Source organism: Sitodiplosis mosellana, unplaced genomic scaffold (assembly GCF_009176505.1).
Source record: "Sitodiplosis mosellana isolate CC-2019 unplaced genomic scaffold, AAFC_SMos_1.0 Smas_scaffold_6167, whole genome shotgun sequence".
NCBI classification, from domain to species: domain Eukaryota; kingdom Metazoa; phylum Arthropoda; class Insecta; order Diptera; family Cecidomyiidae; genus Sitodiplosis; species Sitodiplosis mosellana.
This window is the reverse complement of record NW_022601408.1, coordinates 3,631,690-3,658,451: the sequence shown is the minus strand read 5'-3', so window position 1 is coordinate 3,658,451 and position 26,762 is coordinate 3,631,690. Positions and strand designations below refer to the sequence as shown.

Below are 26,762 nucleotides of genomic sequence, written 5' to 3'. Positions count from 1 at the left end.
GTAAAATAAATTCGGAGTCAGCATACCTTATTAGAGAGTTTTATTGTTTGTATCATATAATTATTATAATTATAATTGTATTTGTATTTTATGTGGTACATAATTTGGTTGCAAATAAATTAAACCGGTTCATTTTTTGTATTCAGATCCTTTCGACCTTAATTACGTCAACGTATTCGATTCATTTGATCATTTTGTTGTTCTATTATACATTTAATTGTTGTACACTTTTCATATTTTACCTAATTGTTTGAAAATACACAATTTGTTTCTGTTTTGTATGTGTATGTGTTCGCACCTAAATTATTAAAAAGGAATTATCGCTTCGGACTTTTCTTCTGAAACATAAACAGAAAAAATAAACGAAGGGAACACTTCAAAAATTCGCTATGCTTCACAATTGTTCATTCTATATAAGAATAATATATACAATGTGTTTGTATTTTGGATTCGTCAGAAGATCACCTAATTTATTTCTCTATCAATACCATTGGCTTTCTTCCTTGTTTACACAATTTGGTTACTGTGCACATTCGTTAAGTCTTTTTTTTCATTTCTCTTCTTCATCTCAGTAATTTCATATATTTGAAACTAGCACATTTAATCTTATTGCCTAAAAATTGTATTGATCGATACGTTGCATCTTGTGTTATATGATTTTTAATTTAATTGTTTCTTTCTTTTTTTGTTCGAACTAAATTCCAAATTTGCATTACACTTTGTTTTTTTTTTTTCCGGCGATTCTGTCCAAATTCCGTATGTCGCATGAGTTGTTCTTGTTGTATACGAAATCAGACAATACAAATTCGCGATCACTTTAAACTAAAAATATAAATAAGTTGTTTTGGTTTTTTGATGATACCCTGTTGTTGTTCTCGACAATTTGCTCAAGAGTGGAAGCGATAAGTGTATTTGTGAGCATGATGGGGTGTACAAAAGAAATTTGCCTATTTTTCAGCATCTTGTAGCGTTGGGCTTTCTTTTGGGCTACTATTATTATTCATCATTGGAGGACTAATTCGTGGGCCGACGCCTAAACTTTGTGGGTAATTGAAAATACCTAGATTGTTTAGTCCCATATACTGCGCGAGAAATGAATGAATATTGGGCATTTTGTATGTGGGCAGTAGATTTTGATGCAACAACGATGGACTAAATGTTGAATGCAATGGGAAGTTTTGCGGCCAAAATTCAGCCGAATGAGCTGCAGCAGCGGCAATGTTATGTGGAATGGACAATGGAATTGGAAATTCAGGCAACCCAGATTGTTCGGGATGCATATAGACTGATGTATCACGACCCATTGCCTTTTCCTTTTTTCGCCACTTGGCACGTCTGTTCTGGAACCAGACCTGTGAATGAAACAAGGAAATTAATCAGATTAGAATCATTTGCACATCAAAATGAAGAAAAAATAGCCTAAATCGAAATGGAACTTGAAATAATATATAGCAAGTAATTTAAAAAAAAAAAAAAAAAAAACGTTAAAAATTGGCTGGAGTTTATATCAACATTTACATAAGTCAATTTTCAATGTTCAATGCAGAGTATCCAAGCATGCATTTTTGTTGATTTTAATTCAATCAAATCGTAATTATGGTCGTCGTTTTTTAATTTAATTCATGCGAAATGGAATTGATTTCCTTTGTCGAACATGCGAACCGAATAATGGCTGGAGACCTGAGTGCATCGAAAAGGGAGATTTTTCCATGTGTTTTCTCCTATATTGTTTGAATGCATAGCATTGCGTTCATTGTGAATCATAATTATATGGCGAATAAATTGTGCAGTACACATGGACAATTGTTCTTATACTCTATTGATTTAATTCCGTACAAAGCGCATAATTATGTTCAAAAATCAGAGTGTGTGCCGTGTTCGGTTTGTGTGTTGTCCGTTTCAATGGAGTGGTAGCGTGTTGAGCATCAACACCGAGTTCGGTTTCGGTTTTGCATCGTCAAAAAGTGGTGTATGTGGTACCGATGCATAATGTCACCAATAATAGGCAATAACAATTATCATAATAAAATTGAATTGTCAATTTATTATTGTGACCGAAAGCGCAAATTGAACGCATGGACAACACCACCACATCAAGGTAGGGAATCGAAACAAGCGCACCGATAAATGCTCTTCAGATTCGTTCTGAAGTAGCACATTGGCAACGAAAACGACAACGACAACGGCATCCACGACGACGACAACAACAACAACAACAACAACAACAACCGACCACGATGATGATGATGCGTTTCAATCGTTAAACGTTGTCAGTAAGTCATAGAGCATATAACATCGTTGGTGCCACAGTGCGAATTGATGGCAGTGATTGAACGTGTTGCGAATGTACATAGACAAAAGCGCACATAAGTCGACGTGTTACGTATTTACCTATTACAATGATCTATGGATGGACCCATAAAATCAAACACAATAACAACGTCAATGTCTAGTCCACTTAACTCTCTAACGCTGTTCGGTATGCCATGAGCGTTTTCCATTCAAATCAACATCGACCAACGGGTTACAGGCGTTTGGTATGAAGCATGAGACATTCTCTGCACAATCGAGTCTGTGGGATACAATTTTTTTCTCTGTATCTCTCCCCTCCCCCCATTTTCAGCGTCGATTGATGTGAGCCAATTGTCAATAAATTGCTATAGATAAGTATAAGGCCAACTTCTGACTGCAGAATATTAATCAAAATCAACCGAACGAATTGGCATGGCGATGCCAAATTGGTTGTATGAATTGTTGCTTTCTCGGCTCATTTGCAACGCTGACTCTTCGGCTCTCTCTATCTCTAGCTCACATCGTCGTGTGTGCGTATGTGCCTATGCGCCTATGCAATTGGACCCTTACGAACTATGTATCCATTCGAATTGGTTGCTTATTTCGTCAGTTGCTGTTGTTTTTTTTTGCCTATGTATTTTTATGAACAAGTGGCAACAATATTCACCATTATCAAATTGTTCGCATTGTATTATTTTAAACAATGTAACCCAATCGGAAATATATAAATGTTTTGTTCGTAAATTTAAGCCAGGACCGGGTCTTGTCACTGCACTCTCCATTCCACTCTATCTCACTTTACCTTTTTCTCTCTCTGGCCCTGCAGAAGCCTCAATCAAATTTTCAAGTAATTTTCCTATTGCCAATATTTTGTTCATTCCATTTACAAATGGAATTGGCTTTGTTCCGCTTTTTTCGGCTCAAACTTCCGAATAGCAACGAAAAAATCCGTCGGACCTCATTTCTACTGTTAATCGCTTTTAAAACGCACAAATTAAGCAGCCGAGGCTCCGGTTACTGCTAAGGCGAAACATTTTTCTTCAGAGTGCAGTCAAACAATAAGTGAATACACAACCAAATAATGACATAACGATTCATTAGATACGGTCGCTTTAGCTCAACCAATTTATCAACTTTAAATTGTTTCCTCCGCACAAAAAGTGCACACGCATCGGCAACTATGTAGCAATTCGTTATTTTCCTCTCCCTTTATCTTTCTCATTTTGGTTTTTCCTTATATTTTCACCATGGAATTTTTCACCGTTTCACATTTGAAAACACCCTTAACATAAAATGATAGTATTCCTTCTAGCTCTGTTCATTCTTATCCATGGCATCACCATGACCAACCGTATAAATTCCATTTCTGTTGAGATTGGGCATTTAGATATCATTAAACACTTTGTGAATGAATTTAACAATATCCGTTCGAATGATGTACAGGCGGAATTGGATTATCCAATAAATACACACTAAATATTATCAATCGAAAATTTAATGTTCAATTTGTGCTGGTTTAACGAGTGAATATGTAGAAAGATGAAAATCAAGTCAATTCGAGAGCAAGCGAAGCGTGCAGAAAATTGTAAGTGGATATGAGCAAATTGTTGGTGTGTTAAAACGTTCTCTGCTGTCGATGGTATCTTCTTTTTTTGTTTTGTTTTCGTTCTATTTTTTTTTTTTTATCAACAGTCGGTCTCTACTCGTTCACTCATTCGCTGAACAGCAGGGTGGATTATGCGCTCCATTGAGGGCATGTTAAACAGACTTGCCAACCAGCCACCGTGATGACAAAATACAATGTATGACACAAGCTGTGGAAATGGCAAGGCGCACACGGGCGCTACACTTATACACTGATACATACAGCGAGTGAAAGAGAGATAATCGCAATCTTTAAAATAATTGGCGAGATAATTGGGCTTATTGTCAATTAGATTCAGTCACTAAGTGAAATCATTTAAATTCATACAATTCAATTGAATAAACATTTGAATGCCATGGAAAATTGGCTGTATGTTGGAGAAGGAGAACGAGATTGGTATATGGTATTGGATGCATTCATACGTTATGGGTTTTTTGCCTTTGAGTTTTTTTTTCTCTCGTAAGAGCTTGTATAAAATGCGATGGTTTTGCATACGATTTTTACTGGTTCATGTGTATAAATCGACCGACTGAATGCATGAGGAAGGATATAGAGAGATTTTGGATACCAGTCAATTTCACACAAGTATACAACAAAACGATCAATCAAAAATGTGGCAAGTGATTGGAGAGAGAAGAGACTTTTTAAACATCGCAATTTAATTTTTCTCTCCTATTGTGTTTTTATTTTTTAGGAGAATCTATGAATGCGAATTATACATTTTTTTCGTTCTCTGCCCTGTATACTTTCCTAAATCGGTGGCTACGCGCGATTTCATTATCGTATTGTACAGAAACGTATGACTTTTACTCCATTTTGACGCGATGTCACGGTTTCATATATCATCATTGGCGTCGTTGGTGTTGGACCGCGCGTAACAAAAAGTGGCGCTCGCGAAAAAGGCAATGGTAGCAGCAACTTGCTCAGTATTATTATTTCTGCGTATAAAACATTAATATGAAAATGGTTGGCATTAACCGTTAAGTGAAAGCGGAAGTATTTAAATTTATTGCTTTCGAGCGTACAAATTAAGGACGCGCCTAAAAAGAATTTGAATAACTACTTGTAGTGGCACCAGTAACAGCAATAACACCACCACCACCATCACATCACCACAGAAGAAGATGCGAGTGAATTAAAATACGCTCCAATGCACTCGCTCATGATGATGCACACTCGTTCAGGATTCGCGCGACTTTATTCCAAAACAAACGCGCCCCGCCGTTGAACCAAATCCAAATTACCCTTTTTTGTGTGTGCAAGCGTGTATACCAAACGATGTATTTAACAGTTTGAACAACACACAAACACAAAAAAAATGTCATTTTCGGTTTTCGTTCGGAAGCTTGATTTTTTCCCACTTAAATTGATTATGAAGAAATAAAGCTAGCTAATTTGAATATGACGGCAAATCGGTTGCCGATAAAATGGTTGTATTTTGCAGTTTTGTTCGTTAAGTTGTTGGGTACGCGTATGAATAAATACGGTCGGATGATACAGAAAAAGGAATTTTAGCCAACCGATAGTTGTGTTTATACTTGACAAAAAAAAAAAAAATTGGAAAGCAAGCTACTCGATGTGAATTGTGCACCCTTTTTGAGTTTATTATTTTCTTTTTTATCTGTGGCATTGTGAACGTACTTTTTTCTGTTGTACTTCCACTTCTGTAGCCATGAGCTGACAATAGACCAGCGCGTAAAAATAGATGTTACTGTACGCATAAATGCGTATAATGTTTTGTAACAACTGAAAAGTACCCGAGAAGAAAAAAAAAAACGATTTGATCATTTCGTGTTATGAGTGAAAGGGAGACAACAATCGTATGAGAGGACGATTCAAAAGTATCAAAATGCACACAACAATTATTAAACAGTTTAAGTCTCAATTTGAGTACATTCCGAAATAATCCGAAGTAATTGCCTATGAAAAACACGTGTATGATGATTTCATATGCCAATATATCTGAATGGATTTCGATGTAATTCCATACACACAATAAATGTCGAACAAATAACACAGCAGCAAGAGAGAGAGAGAGAGAATGAGAGAGAGCGAGCGATGAACAGCGAAAAAGCGGTAACAACACAACAACAAAAAACGAATACGATGTACATGTTTATAATTTCTCATACGTGCTATATATCCTAAGCCGCACACACATCGTCGAATACGTGGTGTAAGCATTTGTAATACCATGAATTTTATGTACTTGCTAGTTCTATCGCTCAATTTACGGGACGTGTAAATACAATCATATGAAATATAAATTATAACCGATCTAGAGACAAAGAGGAGGGAAATCATCTTGTGAACTGCTTTAAAATACAATCAAATCTCTCTCTCTCTCTCTCTCTCTTTCTCTTTCTCTTTGCATCATATTTTCCTCTTTGACTGGTGTCCCTCTCGCCCGTTACACGGCTATTGTAGTCGTTCGAGTATGCGTGTGTGTGTGTGTGTGTGTGCATCGCACAAATTTCGGATGGAAATGCATCTTTACGTAATGATAGACGAGCGAGAGAGGGAATGAGATCGAGCATGAGGATTTTTGCCCTGTTGTGCACACACAATTGACGAACACAATGAACTCAACGATTGAATTAAGTCAAGGATAATACGTATGGCAAATAGGTTGTTGAGTTGAGGTGCAATATTTAGATCAGACAATTATTATTGGGCTTATAAATTAAATACTATAATGAAACTGTATGCACGTTATTAGCAATCTCATGCATCAGCTCATAAATGCGTGTGCATTTGATCGAAGTTACCATTTTGCGAGCCAACAAAAAAAAAACAGAGCCAGCCAGTCAGCTCGACCAATTCGAACTGTACCGAACCGAACCGAACCGAAATGATGGTCGGTATTATGTATCATGTCTCATATTGGAACGCAAAGGTGCGCCGTCACTGATTGAGTTGTTTGTGTTTAAGCGATTACATTCAGACAACAAAACATGGAGAAATAAAAAGAGAGCATTTCGATATCATCGCTTCTTTTTGTGTGATGCTGTTCATAATTCGACTGTTTGATATATTGTGCAATGTTGATTGCCACGAAAGTATCGATTAACCCCTGATACTCGATAGCAGCAACTGCAATTGAGTTCACAACTGCAAACAATACCAAATTCTGTTAGAATCAATCAAATTCACATTAAAAAATAATCCCGTCCACAACGTAGTTCACGTAGAAAACGTTCAACATAATGACATGTAAATGATTTTTGGAATGTATTCAACACAAATTCGCATGTTATTAATTTGGATTGAGGTGAACCAGTAATTTGTTTCCTTGCGCTAAAGGCGAAGAAGGCCGATAAATTTGAAGACATTACACACATTGCAGTTAACTATTTCAAAACGTTAAAAAGCAAATTCACTCACACGACATTTTTCTCTGTAATTTTATATACCAATGAAGCTGAATCGTTGAAGAAGAAGAAAAATCATGCCACAACTATTTAGTGAATCGAAAATTTGAATTTCAAAGGGACGGTAAATCTTTTGTTCGCATATAATTATATGTTAGGTTTAATTCAAATTTTATTAACCGACTAAATAAAATATGCATATTTCAATTTTGATATTGCGAATTTTTGGTTAAAAATCAAAGGATTTCGGCAAAGCGCACCTCGTTCATTCGTTTCATACTTTATAATTTAATAGGATTTTGATACAGGAATCGCCGTTTCACTGTTTCCTTACGACGTATTGTATGTGGCAAAGGGTATATTTTCGGGAACGCCTCTTCGTGTCGTACACGCTGGTTGTGTATGTGTATGTGAGTGTGAGAGATATGCGTACATCCATCTCAAAAGCAAGCGATCAATGGAAACGTTACTTTTTACTCTTTTTCAGATTGGATATTCATCTGACTTAAAATTCGAATCAAATGTAACATCCAAGCAAAAACATATTCTTAAGTCATAAACCAATCAAAAGAATAAAAAGGTTAATGAGTCTGATGACGATACATTTGAACAAAGTAAATATTTAATTTGGTTCGGTAATTTAATGCGTCAACATATCATTTTGATTGGGATAGCCAAAAAAGTTGGAGAATTCCGAGGCTTTTGCAGAATCGGTGAATTATTTATCGAGTACTTAGATTGAATTTAGTTTGCTTATGTAAATGTGAATTTAATCTCGCAATTCTTGTAGTTTAAATTGTAAAGCCAATTAAAAATGTTGTTTACCTGAACACGGGCTTCGCTAAGCTCCAATCGATGGGCCAACTCCTCGCGAGTGAATACATCTGGATATTGGGTCTTTTCAAAACTTCGCTCTAGTTGATGTAATTGATAGGTGGTGAATGTTGTTCTAGATCTGCTTAGAATATGAAAACGATCAAAATATTTATTTATTTTACTGTTTCTAACAAAATTCAAATCAATTTGCTCCGCAAATTTGTTATATTTTTTTTTTTTTTTAACTGAATTAAAATTGATAATTACCGTCTTATTTTACGTGGTCGGCTCATGTCGTTTGGATCATGGTCGGCAACGTCCAGATCGCTCATCAGCGGGTAGTCATCATCATTTTCAATGTCCAAACCATTTTCATGGTCTGATTGACAGTTATCATTCTGTATATGACTATCAGTTTCTATGGAAATCAAAAACGAAGGCATTGATGAAGTTAGGTCTCAAAAATGAATCTTAAAATCATAAACTAGAAATGTCAATTTTATGGAGCCTAAAGTGTGTTCAGGAAATTCATTGCAATCAAATGATTTTCTGATTCCTGTGTAATGCCTTGTATTATATATTAGCACTGGTACAAATGACACATCACTTCTTCCTTCTCACATTGTTCAATTTGCATGAATTGACTCACGGGATGTGCTTTTTTTCTCTCGCTTACACTTTCAACGATTCAACGATCAAGCGTGCATGCTTGCACGTATTGCTTTCAAATACTCTTAAATATTCAATCATTTTATAATTGGCTGTTAAAATCAGATTTACGTACGTGACGCGTGGAGCGTATATGAGCCTTACATTTATGATTCATTCATGATTATTGCTTTTCCGTACATTTTCTTTTTTTTTTCTCTCTCTCTTTTTTTGTGTAAATCGATTGGACTATGTAAAGAGACATTTCAATTCACTTATTAATACTTGTGTGAATTTTGAGGTATTTTTGATTGAAATTTCGATTGAATACAATACATCAAGGATGTTTGATAACAATTTTTATTTCGTATCACTCATCCATGCCAATTAAAATGTACTGTTTAATAAGAGAAGCAAAAACGGAATGATACGCAGCAGGAGCAGGATGCATAGGGTGTACTGGGGAGTTGCTCCATGGTGTGAAAAAAGCCGAAGGCATAATTCATTACATTTACACATGAAATCACTTCTTAATGATGAGTTCAACTTTTTCTCTAATTAATTCGATTGTGGTGAATTTAGAAAGAGTGAGTAAAACAATTTTTATACATTTTTTTTGGTTCGCCATGGTTGTTTGAAACACAGCTTGGTTTCGAATAATAATGAAAGAAACAGCAAAAGCAAATTCGATACGTAATTAAAGCAAATGGTTGTTAAAAAAAAACTGGAAACGCATTTTACAATCATATTTAACCGCTTTCTTTCATTGTTTCTACATTTGCACTTTATTGCTTACTCTGATGTTTTATTTTCGCAACTGTTTATTTTTTAAACTCAAAGTGAAATTTCAATGTCAGTTAATTTTGCCGACGGCCAACAATTAATGCGCATCAACAGGTGGTGGAAGAGCGTACACGTAACGAAGTCAAACATAAATAAATTTTCATCGCGCCAACAAGAGTTTAGCTTCATTTTGAAGACACCTTTTTCAATTAACATCTAATCAAACAGTGGATGATAGCCGGCGTGAGTGACGAAAGTACTCTTGACTATTGGAAGTCGATATGCCAATTTGAAAGATGACACTTCAGTGATTCTATTCAGTTTTTCATCTTTCGAAATGTTCTCTTGATAACAAACAATTGTGTGTTCGCCTTCGGCACGAGATATTTTATTTCAAAAGGAGTAATAATACAAATAAATGCAACAAACTTATTACATACCCATTGTGTTATTATTTTGCCTGTTGTGTGTTCCCAATATTTGATCAATGCTATAAACACCTTTCGGTTTCGATTGAGTTTCATTTTGTGATGATCGCATGATGAAAAATTTATTTTATTTTTTATTTTCACTTGCTTTCACAAAATATTTTCCAAATATTAAAATGAGAATCTTTCACTGTTTTTCTTTAAAAAGAAAATTTCAAATCACCAACTCTTTCTGTATCAAATGTGTTCAAATCATATATCAAAATGAAATTTTTCACTTTTTTTTTTTTTTAAAAGAAAAATTCCAATCACTAACTCTTTCTTCAGCAAAAGTATTCAAATCACTGAATATAAAATAACTGGTAAAACTTTCGTTATTGCAAATGCTTGTCTCAGATCAACATCATCATTGTTCAACGAGCAACCACCAACTGAATTCCAAGCGCTAATTTCATCAAATAAATATTTTAACAATTTTTCACACAAACGTAAATGAGCGCACGACCGCATTCGTTCAGGGGGTTGAATGTGTTGTTTGCTTGTGTGCTTTGCGATTATATTGGTGCGTGCAACGATGGAACGATTTATGTGTGTTTGTGTTACATTGCAACAGCCTGTGTTGTCGGTGCCGCGGTCTTGCTCACTCTCTCTCTCTCTCTTTCTCTCGCACATTAGCTTTGCCAATATGTGTGTATGTGTGAATGTGCTAGTGTGCGGCTCTTCATTGCGGTGTCCAAGTCATGCAATGTTCAGTGCAAAACGCTTGTACTTCAACATGAACGATGCATGGTGTCCAGAACGAATAGAGCTCGACTCTAAAGTACACATCAGACCGATTATCCTATTCTTTTAGAAAGAACGAATAAGCTCATGATTCTCAACTACAGAATATACTCATGTTATATGTAACATACAATCGTAATCCAGAACGACTCACAAATACATTGTGATTGAAACTAGCATCTCTAGCCCATTGGCCAGTACAAAAGCTTTATGGCATTGGAAAATTTCAAACCAAATTATATCTTCAGCTTGAGTAAATGATAGAAATGAAAATTAATGGCGTCATTTTGCGTTATGAATGCAAACACGGCAAAAAATGGCATTCAATGAAAATGAATTCTTGAATTTTCGTTGGAAAATTATAGTTTTCCGTATATTCCCAACGAAATACTTAAATTTAAAAAAAACTAAATCATTCAAGGAAACTATATGGATGAAGAGGAGCTTTTTTTTAAGTCTTAGCTTCATGATTACATTTTTCGGGATATTGAAATGTGTGAAATATATCATGCTTTAGCGAATCAAATCGAATCAGCATGTAATATTATATATATTGAGGAAAAATTTTCTTCATGGAATGGAAACTCAACCTGAAATTATTGACATTATTTATAATGATTGAATTAACTAGTTTGCGTTTGTCATTTGGAATATCATTAACAGTAGATGAAATCCGAGGAATTTTCGATTCGAGTTGACTTCTTTGCGGTTTGCAAATGTTAGTTTAGCTTTGACTTGAGTCTTCCTGTATACTCAAAAATGACTCTTCCGCAAGGTAAGTTGCTTAAGCAGTTGATATCGTTCCACCTTAATTCAGAAGCCAATGAGGCATTGTTCTGACAACATGCTCTATTGAACGTAGAATACCTGTTTCCAGCGAACTCAGTTGCAATTAAAGAGCTTAGAATAGAGAGATAGAGAGATGATGTGCACTGTTTACTTTTTGGTCCAAATTCATTAGCAGGTAGATTTACCTGTGCGCTGCCAGATTAACGCATGAAGTGGATTAACCTTTTGTGAACGAAAAGGAAGAACAATAATTAGCAACAAAACGGAGGCAATTAAATACTTATGAAGTCTTCCTGCTTTAATTTATTCAATTTCTTCATTGGGACAAAATGATCATTTCACCTTTCGTTGATAAAAACGGTGAAATTGATCGGCTTGATATCGAAAATCGGATATTGCTTGAAAAACTTTAATCGGAACATATTTCAGGCCCGGTTTCTGCTTTGAATATTTGAAGTTTGTAGTGTTAATAGAAAAGCGCATTGTTTTCACAATGTTATTGCAACAGATTATTATAAATATTTTGGTATTCTTTTGTTTTACGTTCTCAGGTGCGATTAAAAGATGTTTGTTGTTTCTCAATCGGTCGTTTCGAATGTATAGCAATATTATTTCAAGTTCACCTGAACTAAACCGAACCGAACCGAACCGAACCGAACTGTGTTTAATTCCTCTTATCACATGCAAAGGTGAGATCAAACCAACAGCCAAGAGTTAATGAATGGATTACTCAAGTGAGTTGTACCGAAGTTTTTCATTCTTAAGAATGACTTTTGGGCGACTTTCTTCCGTACTGGCGCGACACAGAAAAATTTCCATTCACAATACTTTGAACAAGTACAACTTATTAACTTCAAACCTATTAGATACTGGAATTAAAAAATAAAATGCATGGCTCAAACCGAATTCGGTTGGGTAAACGTACACGGGAGAAGAAGAATTTGTTCATCATTGTCGAAACCGTAATTGCATTTTCGCGGAAACAGGTAAGTTGAAGTAAATAATTCAATAAGTCAATTCCACATTGCCATATTGAACATCGTTCCACCGTTCAAAGTACAAAGTCATTGTGGTCAGATCGTTCGAACGGTTTCAAAATGAATTCTCTATTGTATTTTTTTTTTCTCCATTCAAATGAAATGTATATAACCAACATTGTTTTACTTCAAATCAAAAATGAAATCGTGTCGAGGATGCGAGTGATAAACCGTTATTCAATTTATGACCAAATGTAATTTTTAATTTCAAAGATTTCAATTGAACGGTCTTCAATCATTGTGGTACACTCTCGATGCGCCATCGTTACGCAATGCAAACATCAACACTTCGTTATCCATGTGGCCATGTAACCATATTGAAGACGCTGTCTGCTCGGCATTCAGGCAAGTGTGCGAAGACTATTCGTTGAGGACATGCGCTGTTTTGTCCCTTATGTTTTGTGTGTACATCAATCGGCGAATTTAATATATCCGATTTCTATTGGATATCATACGGCGGAAGGTGCTGATAGGCTAAATGACTTTCTGCACATCCAAATAATCGTGTTGATGTGTGTGCATACAGCGCACTTCTTCTTCTTCTTCTTTTTTCCCTTTTTTCCACTTTTTTTTCTTCTTAGTTGTATGCGTTTACACTTTGCTGTTCCATGGAATCATCCATCGTTCGTATAAACGATTGAAGATCGAAGCATTGTGTTGAAATCAGTCGCTAACAAGTGAGGTTTCACGTCGAATATTTTCTTCATCCACATTGAATTGGGAACGTAGTAACTTATTATTTTAAATAAATGATGATGCCACCGATGGTAAAGAAGAGTAAAAAAAAAGAAGATGGAGCAACGGCAAAAGGGCGCTCTTTAACTCAAACAAACATTCGAAGGAGTGGGGATAATATACATACAATTGGAGTAGTATCTGTGCGTATGGAGGTAATTTCGTCCAATACACATCAATGCGATAGCATCAAATAAAATCTAATAAAATAAAACGGGGGCAGAAAGAGAGAGAGAGAGAGAGAGAGGAGTAATGAAGAATATAAAAAGAGAAACCAGAGTCGACTGATTGTCGAATTGAAGATACTGACGCCGTTTCTAATATGTGTGTTGTCGAGCACGGCTACTGTTTTTGTGATTCAACATTGAATCAACAATGGATGTGACATGCACGCATCATTTTTGTTTACATTTGATTGGTATTGCTTTTTTCTTCTTTTTCTCCCCTGACAATTTTCCCAACAATTATCCACTGCGTGCAATGCTTCTAATTGACTAAATAGCTGTTCTCGCATTTTATTGGCCAATATATCAATGTGTACACACGACACGAGCCGAACGTGTCCATTCCGTACACCAATTAAGCCCAAACGAATTAAATGATAATGAATAGCATCACTGATGCGAACACGATATTCATGCAGGAAATTAAATTTTGCCACTTCATTAATTTGCTAGTGCAGATAATATGGCAAAACAAAAAATTGCGCTTTAAATGGTGTGACAAAGGGCGATAACAATCTAACATGACCAAATCAATTCAAAATATCGATAAAAATCTACAAATATATCGATTTTCCCAAGTCGGACAAGCACACTCATTCAGAAAGAAAACATACGAAAAATGTTGTGTTGTTTAGTTTTTGGAGAAATGAGTAAAAAGAAACGAGTGCAAATACTCGAAAACAAAAAATCATGAATGAATGACTGAGCTAATGGCCATCAAAGTATGAATGAATTTACACTTATTAAAAGGTGTTCGACCGGTGCAAATGAACTTTGTGCATAACTCCTTGAAAAATAGCTGAAATACAGTAGCATATCGTTTGTACTACTTTGTCTAATGGGCACCAATGATCAGCTTTGCCAAATTACAAAAACCACAAATGAACACAAAACAAAAGCAATGCGACAAAGAAACCACTAGCACGTAGAAGTGGAATAAAGAGAAGGAAAAAAACTTGTCGAATAGAATGTTTACAGTATTGAAAATGAAATTACAGAGAGAAGAGATAGGAGAACAAGAATATGAGGAAAAAACGAAGCCGGAAAACGACACCAACAAAGCACCGTCACTCTTTAGACTCATAGATTATTGTGAAACATTTCTTATCACTCGTATCGATCACACTGAAAAAACAAAACCATCGACACAATACTTGAGTTCGCTTTGTGTCAATTGGCCAAACTAGCGACAGAAGATGGGTGCCAAATATACAATTCCAAGATTATCACTAAGAAAAATATGTTTTTGTTTGTACTTTTGCGGTTCTTCTCTCTCTCTCTCTCTCTCTTTTTTTTTGTGGCGAAAACATCTTCAGTGCGGCTTTGTTGAAGATGATTCATTTAAAATGGAAAGCCAAAGAAGGCGACAGAAAAATCATGAATGAAAGAGAAATGAAGAATTGCCTGAATATTGGCAACAAGTACCATTTAACAGTGAATGTGTGTGTTAACCAAAATTACCATTTCTGTTACAATTTTGGGTAAAAGAATCAATGGCATGAATGAATCGATCGACACGCTTTAACTTCGAATGTTCTTTCTTTATTTAGCTCTCTCTTTTTCACATAAAAGTACAAACTTTGGAAAATTCCATTTTGAACAGTCTCATTCCACACAAAACTCGACAGTATAGAGCCGATCAATGTTTACTCACAGAAAGTGTACACTAGATTTCAAATGCATCGTATCCGTATATAAATCTTGTTAGTAGTACAATTCTCCGGCTCATTTACTTGTAGTTAGCCCGAGGATGTGATGCCAAATACACAAGCAATGAGAAAGGGAATGGATTGATATAATCGATTAGATGAAAAAAGAGTATGTCATTATGCGTGTGGGTCTGCACTTTGTACAAAAAAATAGTCTACTCTATCTAACGCAAGAAAAAATGAAATAATTTCAAGAATTGATGAATAAAAAAAAGATTCGCAATCTCTCTTTTACACATTTATTCACCAAAATTGAGTAAATATTTGCACTCAGTGCCGTAGCGTGACTAAATTTTTTGGGGTTGCTGAGCCACAAAACTCTAAATGTGTGTTTACACAGGCAAAAATTATTATGGAAACACCAAACACCTGAAAAACTCACTTTATGATACAATATCTTAGGTCATTGGGTGGTTTTCTCGTAATTTTTTCGATTTAACATGTGGCGATTTATTTTTATCGGAAAAAGAGTGTTAAATTTTCGAAGAAAAACAGAATATTGAGACAAAAAACAATAACGCAACATTTTCGAGAGCAAAAAACGAACACTAGTAGAAGAAAAACTTGCCTGCTAGATTGGCCCAATTTCAAAAATTAATAAAGTCTTCATAGAACTCTTAGAATTTTTACATGACACCGCCCCGGTGCAAGCTCTATACACACGCTCTTGATTTTTTTTGACTTGTTCTTAATCCCGTTTAGCACGACTCAAACAAAATAACGAATTCTGTCTAATTTTGTAACGACTTTTATTTAAAAAAAAAAACCACCAACATTGGGATTGTGCATGTAATTGCGAGCGCAAGGATTTTTTGGGGTTGCTGAGCCTCGAGAGCCTCTATGGACGCTACGGCACTGATTTGCACGATATACATACAAGCATCATTCTTTTGTCGATTCTCACAGCAATTTTGGCAAAAAGTGTTTGCCATACACGAATTTTATTGCCGCGAAACGTATTTAATTTTCCACTTTCCGTCTGTGTACTATGTACAGATTGAATCGATTTTCATCCGTTTTCTTTGTGTTGCTCCTCTTGGAAGCTGCATCAGCCAGCAGAAATTGTACGGAATGGAACCACGACGACGGACACGCACATCATTATTGGCTTCGGAATTATCAATGTGCGTATTGTCACTGTCAACGGATTATTATTGTGCACATCACCAACAATAATAAGTTTTAGTTTTTATTTTCCCTTGATTCATTGTTGTCGTTGGTACGTTATTATGCCCACAGGCCAGGATATTGGCAAATTGTTGACTTTTTCCTTTTATTTCTATCAATACTTGACTCACTATATGACGAATATACGGTGGCTATAGTTCATTGTGAATGAGTGCGAAAAATATTTGGCACTGATTACTTTGATTGCCGAGCATTTATCAATTTTTTTTTTTTTTTCGAGAACGTAGACCACATAATTACACTCCAGTGACTGCTTTTACTTAGGTTTATTACACACATAAAGTTTTCAATGGAATTTAATTTCATTTTAAAATAGATCGAAATTAATTAAAACTGGCTGGAAGTTGCTTCAAAAACATACCTTTGAACCTAACAGTTGATCGCCGCATAGATCCTGTCAATGGGACCAACAAAAGAACACATAGTACTTTATATTAATATGGAAACATTTTTGCTCTTTTGTGAGCATTGTTTTGTTGTTTGGTGAGTGAATAAATCTCCGTCTGATGAGTTCATTCGATTCATTTATCTACCGATATGACAATGGTATTGGCATCGCATATGAAATTTATTTGTTGTATGAGATGTGAGAATCGGATCGTGGCAGCCTTACCGCTTACACTGATTTTTTAAATTGATTCACATACATACAAGCAATCACACACCCCCGTTGTCGTTGTGCCTGCTACTGAAATTGGCAGTGTCGAGAACAAATGTGAGGCTCTCAAGCAGATATGAATCGTTGAAAATGAATACATAACATTTAGAAAAAATTCAAATTGCTTTATCAAAATGGGAATTGAAACGGTTGAAACTGGTCGTAAATGATGTTTTGAATTGTCAATAAACAAAGATGAGAATTTGCGATATTTTGCTATTTGCTAAACATTTTTTTCGACGCTGTGAATTTATTCTCTGCGATTCGTTTTATTTGTATACACACATATTAATAAATAGCTCTCGTGTACACAGAGGGCGAGCGTTGAGCGCAATAGTTACAAAGTGAAGCAGCAGCAACCAATTCAATGCTCATGCAATGCAAAGAATTTTCGGAGTTGAGGATTTGACAGTCTTTACCAGTGAATTGGTAGCAGAAAATAGGAATGTCATGTAAAAACCAAGAAAAGAGCAGTAGCACAAAATCATTTTCATTGGCATGGAAAATCGATTCTCAATAAATGTCTGAAATAAAAAAAACTTATCACCCGACCAATGAAAGAATAGAAGAGCTAATGTTCAAGTCAGACACATCATAAAGTCCCCGTAATATTATAAGTTTAAGAATTATTATTAAATGTGAACACAGATACACGAATCTGTACACAATATATTAGCGAGGTGAGACGGTATGGAATGATACAAAAGTCGATGTGTGTAAGCGTTCCGTCTCGATTTCCTATCGATGGATTGCAATAATAAAATGTTCTGTTAGTTTTTGAGATCGAAAAGGAGCTTATGTGCTTTACGTATTCGACGAATCTTCGTACAGTCTCCGTGCATTCCCGTATTTTCAATGCTTCGCACCATATACACACACTGACTCATGCTCAATCCATTTCATTTTCGCTTATGTATATATAGGTGGATGGCGCTAGAACGCGCGTCTTCTTTATAACTGATCTGGAAATAAAATCAAGTAAATGCACATCAAAATAAAGCACTTTCAGTGGGTTGTATTTTATGCACACAATTTCGATCCGATCGCACATGAATTGAATTCAATTGAATCGCAATTTTTAATACACATTGCTTTTAACAGTTGAAATTGCTTGAAATGAATTGACTAAATGCTTCATGCCATTGTATTGAATATTGTGAATTGCGATTGAAAATTGAAAAGAAAGTTAAGAGGGGTGGCTTTTGTGGAAAAGTGTGAGCATCAATCAGTGTATAATGCAATATGGTTTATTCCATTGAAATGATAGCACAAATCATTTTTCCATTCCACAAATCGCATCGATTACAATGCGAATCGCGCACAAAAATACTCTTTTGTTTTATAAAATGTGTTAACCTAATAATTATACGTTTTGGCGAAGTCTAACGAACAAAAGCTAAAAATACAACAACAAATGAATCTTGAGCGAAGCGCATTGAATTACATAGAATTACTTAACCCCTTTGTCCCTTGCTTCATTCCATTTAGGCACTAGGAACTCGATGCATTTACGGGATTTGTATCGGCAATTTTAAAATTAAAAAAAAAAATCTTAGACATATCTAACACTGATACACAGCGTATAGGAAAGCAGTCGGCATTGTAACCATAACCCGTTAATAAGTTTCGCAAATTGTTCGGTTTGCACTTTTTACGTGGCCTATTCTAATGGAACAAAAGACTTGCTAATGGACATTCAAAGCAATTCGAACAACTTCGTAGGTGCAGCATACAAAAAAGAAATCAAGTTAAAAGTGCGCGCACACGCTCACGTGAAAAAGCCATAAAAGCCACTTGAAACATTCGCTCTTCTAACTCAAGAAACAGGTGAACGTTGAACAGTTTGATGTAATGTCAAGTAATAAAAATGAAATATACCTTTTCATTTGACACTGAATGTTCGCATAATTTCAATCGAATTGCAGTATGCTTTCATTGAACGATTGAAAAAAGAAAAGTCATATCGATTACTTACGCCATTTTATTAATGAAGTGCTTGAATACAGATTTTCTAGGAGCTTCACGCGATTTTTTCAATGGTTAAATTTATTTCTATCTGTTAAATCCAAGAGATGACTGTCTTCAGCAAAGTTGTAGGACATCTTGAGTGCTACAACTTTAATGAAGACACCAAGTTGTTATCTGTTATCAGCATCCTGAAAATCACGACCGACCGCGGATCATCACCCGAAATTAACATAATTCAGTATATTTCAGTAGTTTCAGCACTCTTCGGAGCAATTCAGAAGCAAAAATTTATACTCGAAGCTCCAGTACTCTTTACCAATGGGTTTTCTTCGTTATTTTTGCCAAATTCCGTTCGCATCAGCCTCAAATTTGACTCGGCAAATCTGGAATGGAATATAAATTTTATTTTGCAAAATTTGATGTACATTAAAATTCTACCATTTTTCTCCCAACTTTTCCATATAAATTAAATGTGCCACATTAAGAAATGGTAGATAATTTGAGCTGTCATACGAAATGGAAGAAAATACGGAGGATCAATACTACCTAGCCCATATGCTATAGCAACGGTTGACGTTTCGAACTGCTGTAGAAACTTTGTTGGGAGCGCCGCCAAACATAAATTTCTGTAACTATACGTGCGTGTGAAAGTAAAGTCTTTGTGTGTACGTTCGTGAATTACGTTGAAGTGATAGCAACGTCAAATAAAATGACAAATGAAATTGAATTGACAATAAAATCAGACATAGAGCAGTAAAACGAATACTATGATGATAAAAGAAATTTTTTACTTTTTTTTAACATGGCTTTCTCATACTAATAAGTGTTCAATGGCGTTATAACACGATGGCCGACCATGATGGCCTTTTTTCATTTTATTTTTCATTTCAAACATACCCTGTGACAATAAAGTTTCCGGAATTCATCATTTTAGCCGCTTCAGGTATAGGTATCGTGTAAAGTATTTTTTTCCTGAGTTGGTACAACCTTAACAAACATCCATGCCAAATTTGAACTCAATATGTCAATTAGTATAGCTGTGGCAGTGGTGTAAGTAATACCCCAAAGGTACCAAAATGGACCGAGATGGTATCCATGTTAATCTCCGTTCCAAGCCCTATCAAATGATACCCATGTCGACTATTCGTTTGCAAAAATGGTGTTAAGTCGTGTTAACTCGACCATCATGGTCCATGATGATATCCATGTTAATCTCCGTTCCAAGCCCTATTAAATGATACCCATGTCGACTATTCGTTAGCAAAAATGGTGTTAAGTCGTGTTAACTCGACCATGATGGACCAAGATGTTTCTAGTAACCTTCTCCAGACCAAGAGCTTTCCAACGGTATCTTTGGATCCGAAATCGGATGAACGGTTTGGCCAAACATTCGGGACATACATACATACATACAACTTTTTTTTATATATATAGATAATTTTAATGTCTTATGTGAGTTTTTTTCGTTTTTAATCAATCAACCGGGTTTGCGCGATAGGCTTTGATGAAAGCCTACATTCGTTCGATGAGGCTTTCATAATTTATATGTACATTTTAAATACTGAACGCTTAGCCTTTCATTGCTATCCTCACTTCTTTCGTGTATTCGTAGCAATGAACGCCTAGGCGTTCAGTATTTAAAATGTATATAAAAATTATGAAAGCCTCATCGAACGAATGTAGGCTTTCGTCAAATCCTATCGCGTCCACCCGGGCATGTTGTATTCAATCGGTTTATAGAAAAATGATAGTGCTATTTTGTGGGAAAGCTAGTGAGTTTGCAGCGAGTAACACTTTGAGTTGAACAATATTTTTCATCTCCATTAATCGCTCTTTGAGTAAGAAGTTGCGTTTAGTGGATATGATTTCAATTGAGACTTGGTGTTCCATTATCTAGGGGCTAGGAATAAGTTGTGTCATTCGTATGTATTCGCATATATTCATGCGTTCGTGGCTTTGTTATTGTTGTTGTAAACTCACTGCACTGCGCTGCGAATGTCTCGTATACACAATCACAAGAATTCACGAATATTCGTACGAATACGTCTCAAGCGCTTGTGTTCCTACCCCCTAGTCCATTATACATTGATCCTAGGGGGCAACGCAGTCATAAAAATTGATGATATGAATAAATTCCATTGATTTTTCATCATAGATTCTGACGCACCCTGATCTCGTTGATCTTGACCCCCCTGCTGGCGTTTTTTTTTTTTTTTCAAAAGTGTGGACCTTTTTCTTTTTTTTTTTGGTCTTCATTTTTCCCGAAAGCAAATTTAACACAGCAACTAGATAGAATCAAGTTTTTCGACCCATCATTAAATTTTGAGAATGGTTTAATGATTTTACACTAGATTGAATTGATTGTTTTTTTCTGACCCCCCATTGATTTTTTCGTCTGATCCCCGTGAAATTTTTGGTGCCAGAATCTATGACTTTCATATTCAAACAAACTCAACAGATATGAAAATATATTTATAATTTTGGCAGATATATGTACAGTGTACACAAGCATTTTGAACTGACCATATTCTGTTGCAACCAGGGATCGAAAACGGTTTGACGTTTCTCATACAAACCGATTTCGGAACGGTTTCACTGCTTTGCTCTCTGTTCATCGGAGCGAACCGTATCAAGCGGAACGTTCTGAGAATGGTTTGTATGGGCAACGTTCAAGCGGGTTGTCACTGTGTTAGTGTCGTATACTAATACACGTAAGCATAAACGTTTCTGTGTGCCATACAAATCATTTTTCAGAACGTTCCGAATGGTTTGGTTTGTTCTCACACTCAAACCAAATATTCGGTTTGGTTTGGTTTCGATCCCTGGTTGCAACTAGAAACAAAAACAAATTGAAACAAAATATTTTAAATAATTGGAACGTCATCTTCTGTGCTTAGAATATATATTTTATAGTAGCGAATGGTATTTGAAACAGGGACGCTAAATAGCCACTATATGCAATATTATCGAAAGGTCAAAATATTCAGTAAAATCTAAAATATCCTGTATGATGGATATGATGAATGTGATTTTGCCAACTATTTGAAAGTCCGTAGATTTCATTAGATTTGAATGATCGAAATAGATTTTATTATTTGAAAAAGAACGTTTTCCCCCCTAGCATTGGCCGCTAGTAAGTAATAAAATCATGGTTGCGTTTAATTTTTTTCTCCACAATTCATTTGTTGTGGCTCCCTATTTAACAGACCCATAATTACACATGTCATTTTAACGATGGAGTAGCAAACGACAATTAAATTTCTCAGCTGGAATTATGTCTGCACTTGAAATGCTCTGTGCGTTTATTTATCAATCCGCTGAAGATTTTCTTCCTCCTGAGTTTATACATTCATAAATTTGATTTTCTTTGTTTGGCCTATGATGCGCCCCAGTTGGTTATTAGATTTATAAATAAAACTGAAATTATATTTCATTTCATTCCATTTGGTTTGATATGACTTTTAATAATGTAGATAGAAATGTAATCGGGTCCATTTGGCATTGCTGTGGACATTGAACTTCGAAAGAAGCGATGAATGTATGTGCATGTATGCGACCATCATGTTTTTCGTTTTATTTCCCGTCAAAGGGTAAAAAGCATCCTTTTTGCATGGAATATTTTTTTCACCTTTCTACAATCAGTCTAACCGAACATTTTTTTTTTTTTTTACTTTTTTTTGTTAACAAATACGTTTCAAATTAAATTCTCATTTTTTCAATGGCGTTGCAATTCTACTGCAGAAAAAAAGGGGTGAATAAATATATGTTGAAATCGGATAGCGGTTTTGTAGCGCATCAAAACGGTCGCACTCAAATGGATGATTACAGTTAAGGTGGCAAAGTGAAAAAAATGCGGTTGCATGATAGTTGTCAATGATAAAGCGTTGCATTTTTTGAGAAAAGTAATATTGGAAAATATGGCAATAAGTCAACAATTCGCCCAACTCGTTAGATCATCATTAATTCGTAATATATTTTCCGAAGCTGGCTACATTGCATACAGCAGCAATTGATGAACAACAAAAAAATGCATCCATATTTTTCCCGATGATAACACTCATAGAAGCGCCAAAATCATCAAATGAAATATGATGAGAACGTGAAGCGAATGAAAAATTGATTTGCATCTTCCGTTGAATATCAAATATCCTAAAAATTGTGTTTACTTTTTCTGCATATATGCGCTAACGGAAATAATAATAATAAAAAAAAAGAAGTGCATGCACATTTTTTTCTGGAGTCTGTGGTGTTCTTATAAATGCTCCTGGATCGGCGTTTATCCCGAAAATATCAAGTGAGCTTTATTTTCGGTTCCATTCGGTGCTACTGTTCTTTTTTTTCCGTGGTTATTAAAAAAAAAATTCGCGAAATGAAATTTTTATCATTGAAAATTAGAATTGTTTGTACCAACTGAGGCCTATTTTTTTCCTCGCCGCATCGCAATTTATTCCGTACAACAACATGTGAGAGAGAGAGAGAGAGAGAGAGAAATACTTTTTTTTCTGTGATTGTAATAAAAAAGGCTAATTCTACAGTTTCATTCCGTACAATCAACCGAAACATTCCAATATTTCACATTGTACTTTTTGCCTGCATATCTTTTTCTATTTTTATTCCACCGTTCAGAGATAAATGTTAGCTCTTCCGATGCAAAGTTTCATACGGAGCGGCAATTATATAATCTATTACTGATTATTAAATCCACCGAGAGTCGACAATTTGCATATTATAATTTCAGATGAATTCATTCCCATTCATACACTCACTAAATTCACGATTTGATTAAGAAAAAAAAAAAAATGTATTTGTCATAAAATACGTTACCTCTAAAATTGACTTGTTCTCAATTTTTCGCCCGCTTTCAAGAGCATACAAAAAAACATTTTTGAATGCATAACAATTTATCCAAAATTTCTCTTACAACGCGAATGTAGCTAGAAAAAAGAATGTGTGTGCAGTTTGTTCATGTATGTATGTGAGCAATAATCACTAATAATTATCGCAATCATCAAAGATTGTTTTATGCGCTTTGTGCGCTTCACATCAAACACAGTTTCGGATGTCTATTGTATTTTTTCCACGAATGTGCGTCTTTTCATCCATTTAATGGACAATTTTAATTGAACCACCAAAGAATACATTACACACGCAACAGTAACAAAATACAAATGTTAGCTATTATTCTATTCAAGCAACATGGAAACGCAGCAAAAAAAAAGCCATCCCAGTCAGATTCAGAACATATAAACACGATGTGGGACCTATGTGTTGTGTGTATGTCCCCGAAATCCGTAAATCGTTGACGCTAAATACGACAAAGGATTAAAAAAATAAATTGGGAAAAATTATCAACGTAATATAGATATATTCATATTTTGTATTCGTCTTTATCACGCTTCGTGAACCACGTACAACTGGCGATGGCAACGAGCAAGCAACGACTAAAATATATGTGTATGAATGGAAAAAGTGACTTTTTTCATTTTATTTGTGTAATTGTTTTAAATCCTGTCATTTCATTTATTTTCCGACCAAACAAGCAAATTGAGGATGATAAGTGGCGAAATTAAAGCTGAGCACAGGGACATTTTACATATTTTTTTCTTCTTCTTTGAATCAGTTTGGTTTCAGTGGGTGGAGCGACGACGACGACGACGACAACAACAACTACAATAAAAAGTTAATTACTGTCTTTCTTGATTCTTGGCTTTCTTTTGAAGCTTTGTTACTGCACAGTTGTTTCGCATATTCTACGACAGTTCTTCTCTTGTTTTGCCGTTTGGTATGGCGCAGACGAGAGCCCGAGCACACTATTTGTTGTATCATATTTTCATGTAATTGAACGTTATTATTCGATTGCGGCACAACAATAGATTAAGCTACTGTCTCATGTCGACGAAATGGAGGAAAGAGGGTAGAAAGGAAAGGAGCAGAAAGGGATGGAGAATCGTCAGTTTCCGATGCGAAATAAAGATTCTTTTATCATGCATAGGCATACAGACAAGCGATTCAATTGAAATTTCAAATGAACAAACATTTCCGATAAATTATCTGATGCACACACACACACACACACACACACGACGCTAAACTTAAGTTCGTTCTTTCGTTCGCCCGAAACGATTCCAATTGCAAGTGGAGGATAATTAACTTGATTTCAGCATAATGAAATAGTTTATTTGATTCCTTTACTGTGCGTTTCTTTCCTTTTTCTATTTATTTCTCGTTCGTCGCACATCGATTATAGAATTTGAAGCTGAACAATGAATCAATGCGATCCATGGCATGATTTTCTCATGCTTTCATTGGAATTGGCTCACATATTTGTTTGGTTATATGTGCATTAAACACCTCTAAGTGAAAATCAAACGGAAAAGTTGCCTAAACTTAATTAAAATATTCAGTTCCAGGGAGGTGCGCACGATAAAAATCGAGATACGAGATACATTATGAACGGCGAAGAAAAAAAAATTTGTGCTGCCGCTGTTGAATAAAATTAATTAGGTATTCTATTGCTTTTAAATTGTAACATCACTCTCGTCAATATTTCACTTATTTTGAAATCCGCTTAAATCCTTAACCTTTTCATAAATCGATCGGTTACGCTATGGCAATGGCAACGAACGAACGCGGACACACATACACATATACACACCAGCGCAGCGCAAACACCCGCATAAATATACAGGGCGAAAATCCGTTGTAATCGACGACAAATGCCGCTTTTACCCAATGAATAATAGTGATAAAGAGTGCACGAGATGTGGTTATAAAAGCAACGATCGAAGCAAAAAAGAGCCAAAATAAACAAAGTGTTTGTCTTTCGACTCATACCTTTCTCTTTCCCTCTGCATTCTGTATTAAAACAAAATTTCAATTCGTTCGATGTTGAGCGCAGCAAGAGTTGGATAAGTTCGCAATGTGATACAAATCGAACGAAGAAGTGAAACGGAATTCGGTACCGATCCAGCCAACAAATGAGAGTACGAAAGAAGAAGTCAACCGATGAAGAGCATTAGAAAAGAACCCGAGATATGGTTTAATGATGCGATCCCGAAACGACGACGACGACGATGACGAAGACAACAACGTAGTACCGCTGCCAAAAAAAAAAAACAAGAGCAAAAAGTGTCTGATTTTGTTCCCTTTTCCATTTGATTTGTAAGGTGGAATAATGGTGTCTGTACGTGCGACGAACGATGAACGCCACCAGATGAGCGCTGAAGTAAACGGTGTGGAGCTAAAAAAAAAACGCCACCACACACAGATATCCATACAAATGCATTCAATTGCAAACGCTCATTGAGCAACGGTATCAAAGCCATCCATATAAAGTAGAGAAAAGAAGAGCGCGCGCGTACCCAAAAGCCAACGGGAAAAAAGGAGCAAAATAAATAAATGCGGATTGACTTTAGCAAATTTTTAATAAAATACGACACTGAAGTATAGAATTTCATTAAACTTGGTTTTACTTTAAATCAGCAGTGGGTTCACCCAAAGTAAACACAACCAAATTCAATAAAGATAGCTTTTTCAAAGTTGTTGCAGATGCCAAGAGTGTGTGTTGAGCGCACCGATGCTGGTGCAGCATGTGCTCTTCTTTCGTCGCGCGCCCGTTTGTTTGATGCCTTGTTGTTTCTCCTCTCTCTCTCTCTCTCTCTCTCTCTCTCTCTCTCTCTCTCTCTCTC

At 35.6% G+C, this 26,762-nt stretch overlaps 2 protein-coding genes across 2 annotated transcripts in view; one reads left to right on the top strand and one right to left on the bottom strand.

The window, feature by feature from the left end:
• The window catches only part of LOC129575647 (peptidyl-prolyl cis-trans isomerase 5-like), an 89,580-nt gene that overhangs the window by 10,697 nt on the left and 52,121 nt on the right, over positions 1–26,762 (top strand). The window lies entirely within an intron of this gene.
• LOC129575642 (retinal homeobox protein Rax) lies at positions 16–10,242 on the bottom strand. Its single transcript, XM_055459523.1, has 4 exons — positions 9,996–10,242; positions 8,392–8,542; positions 8,134–8,263; positions 16–1,352 (listed from the first exon to the last, which is right to left on the bottom strand). Exons 1-4 carry the CDS (start codon positions 10,093–10,095, stop codon positions 948–950), a joined length of 786 nt encoding a protein of 261 aa, XP_055315498.1. The 5' UTR covers positions 10,096–10,242; the 3' UTR covers positions 16–947.

Excerpts from the sequence above, each read along its gene's own strand:
- LOC129575642 (XM_055459523.1), bottom strand. The coding sequence starts at position 10,095 with ATGCGATCATCACAAAATGAAACTCAATCGAAACCGAAAGGTGTTTAT. Across the intron at positions 8,543-9,995 it reads GCAAAATAATAACACAATGG|AAACTGATAGTCATATACAG; the intron begins GTATGTAATAAG and ends TGATTTCCATAG. Across the intron at positions 1,353-8,133 it reads TTAGCGAAGCCCGTGTTCAG|GTCTGGTTCCAGAACAGACG; the intron begins GTAAACAACATT and ends TTTCATTCACAG.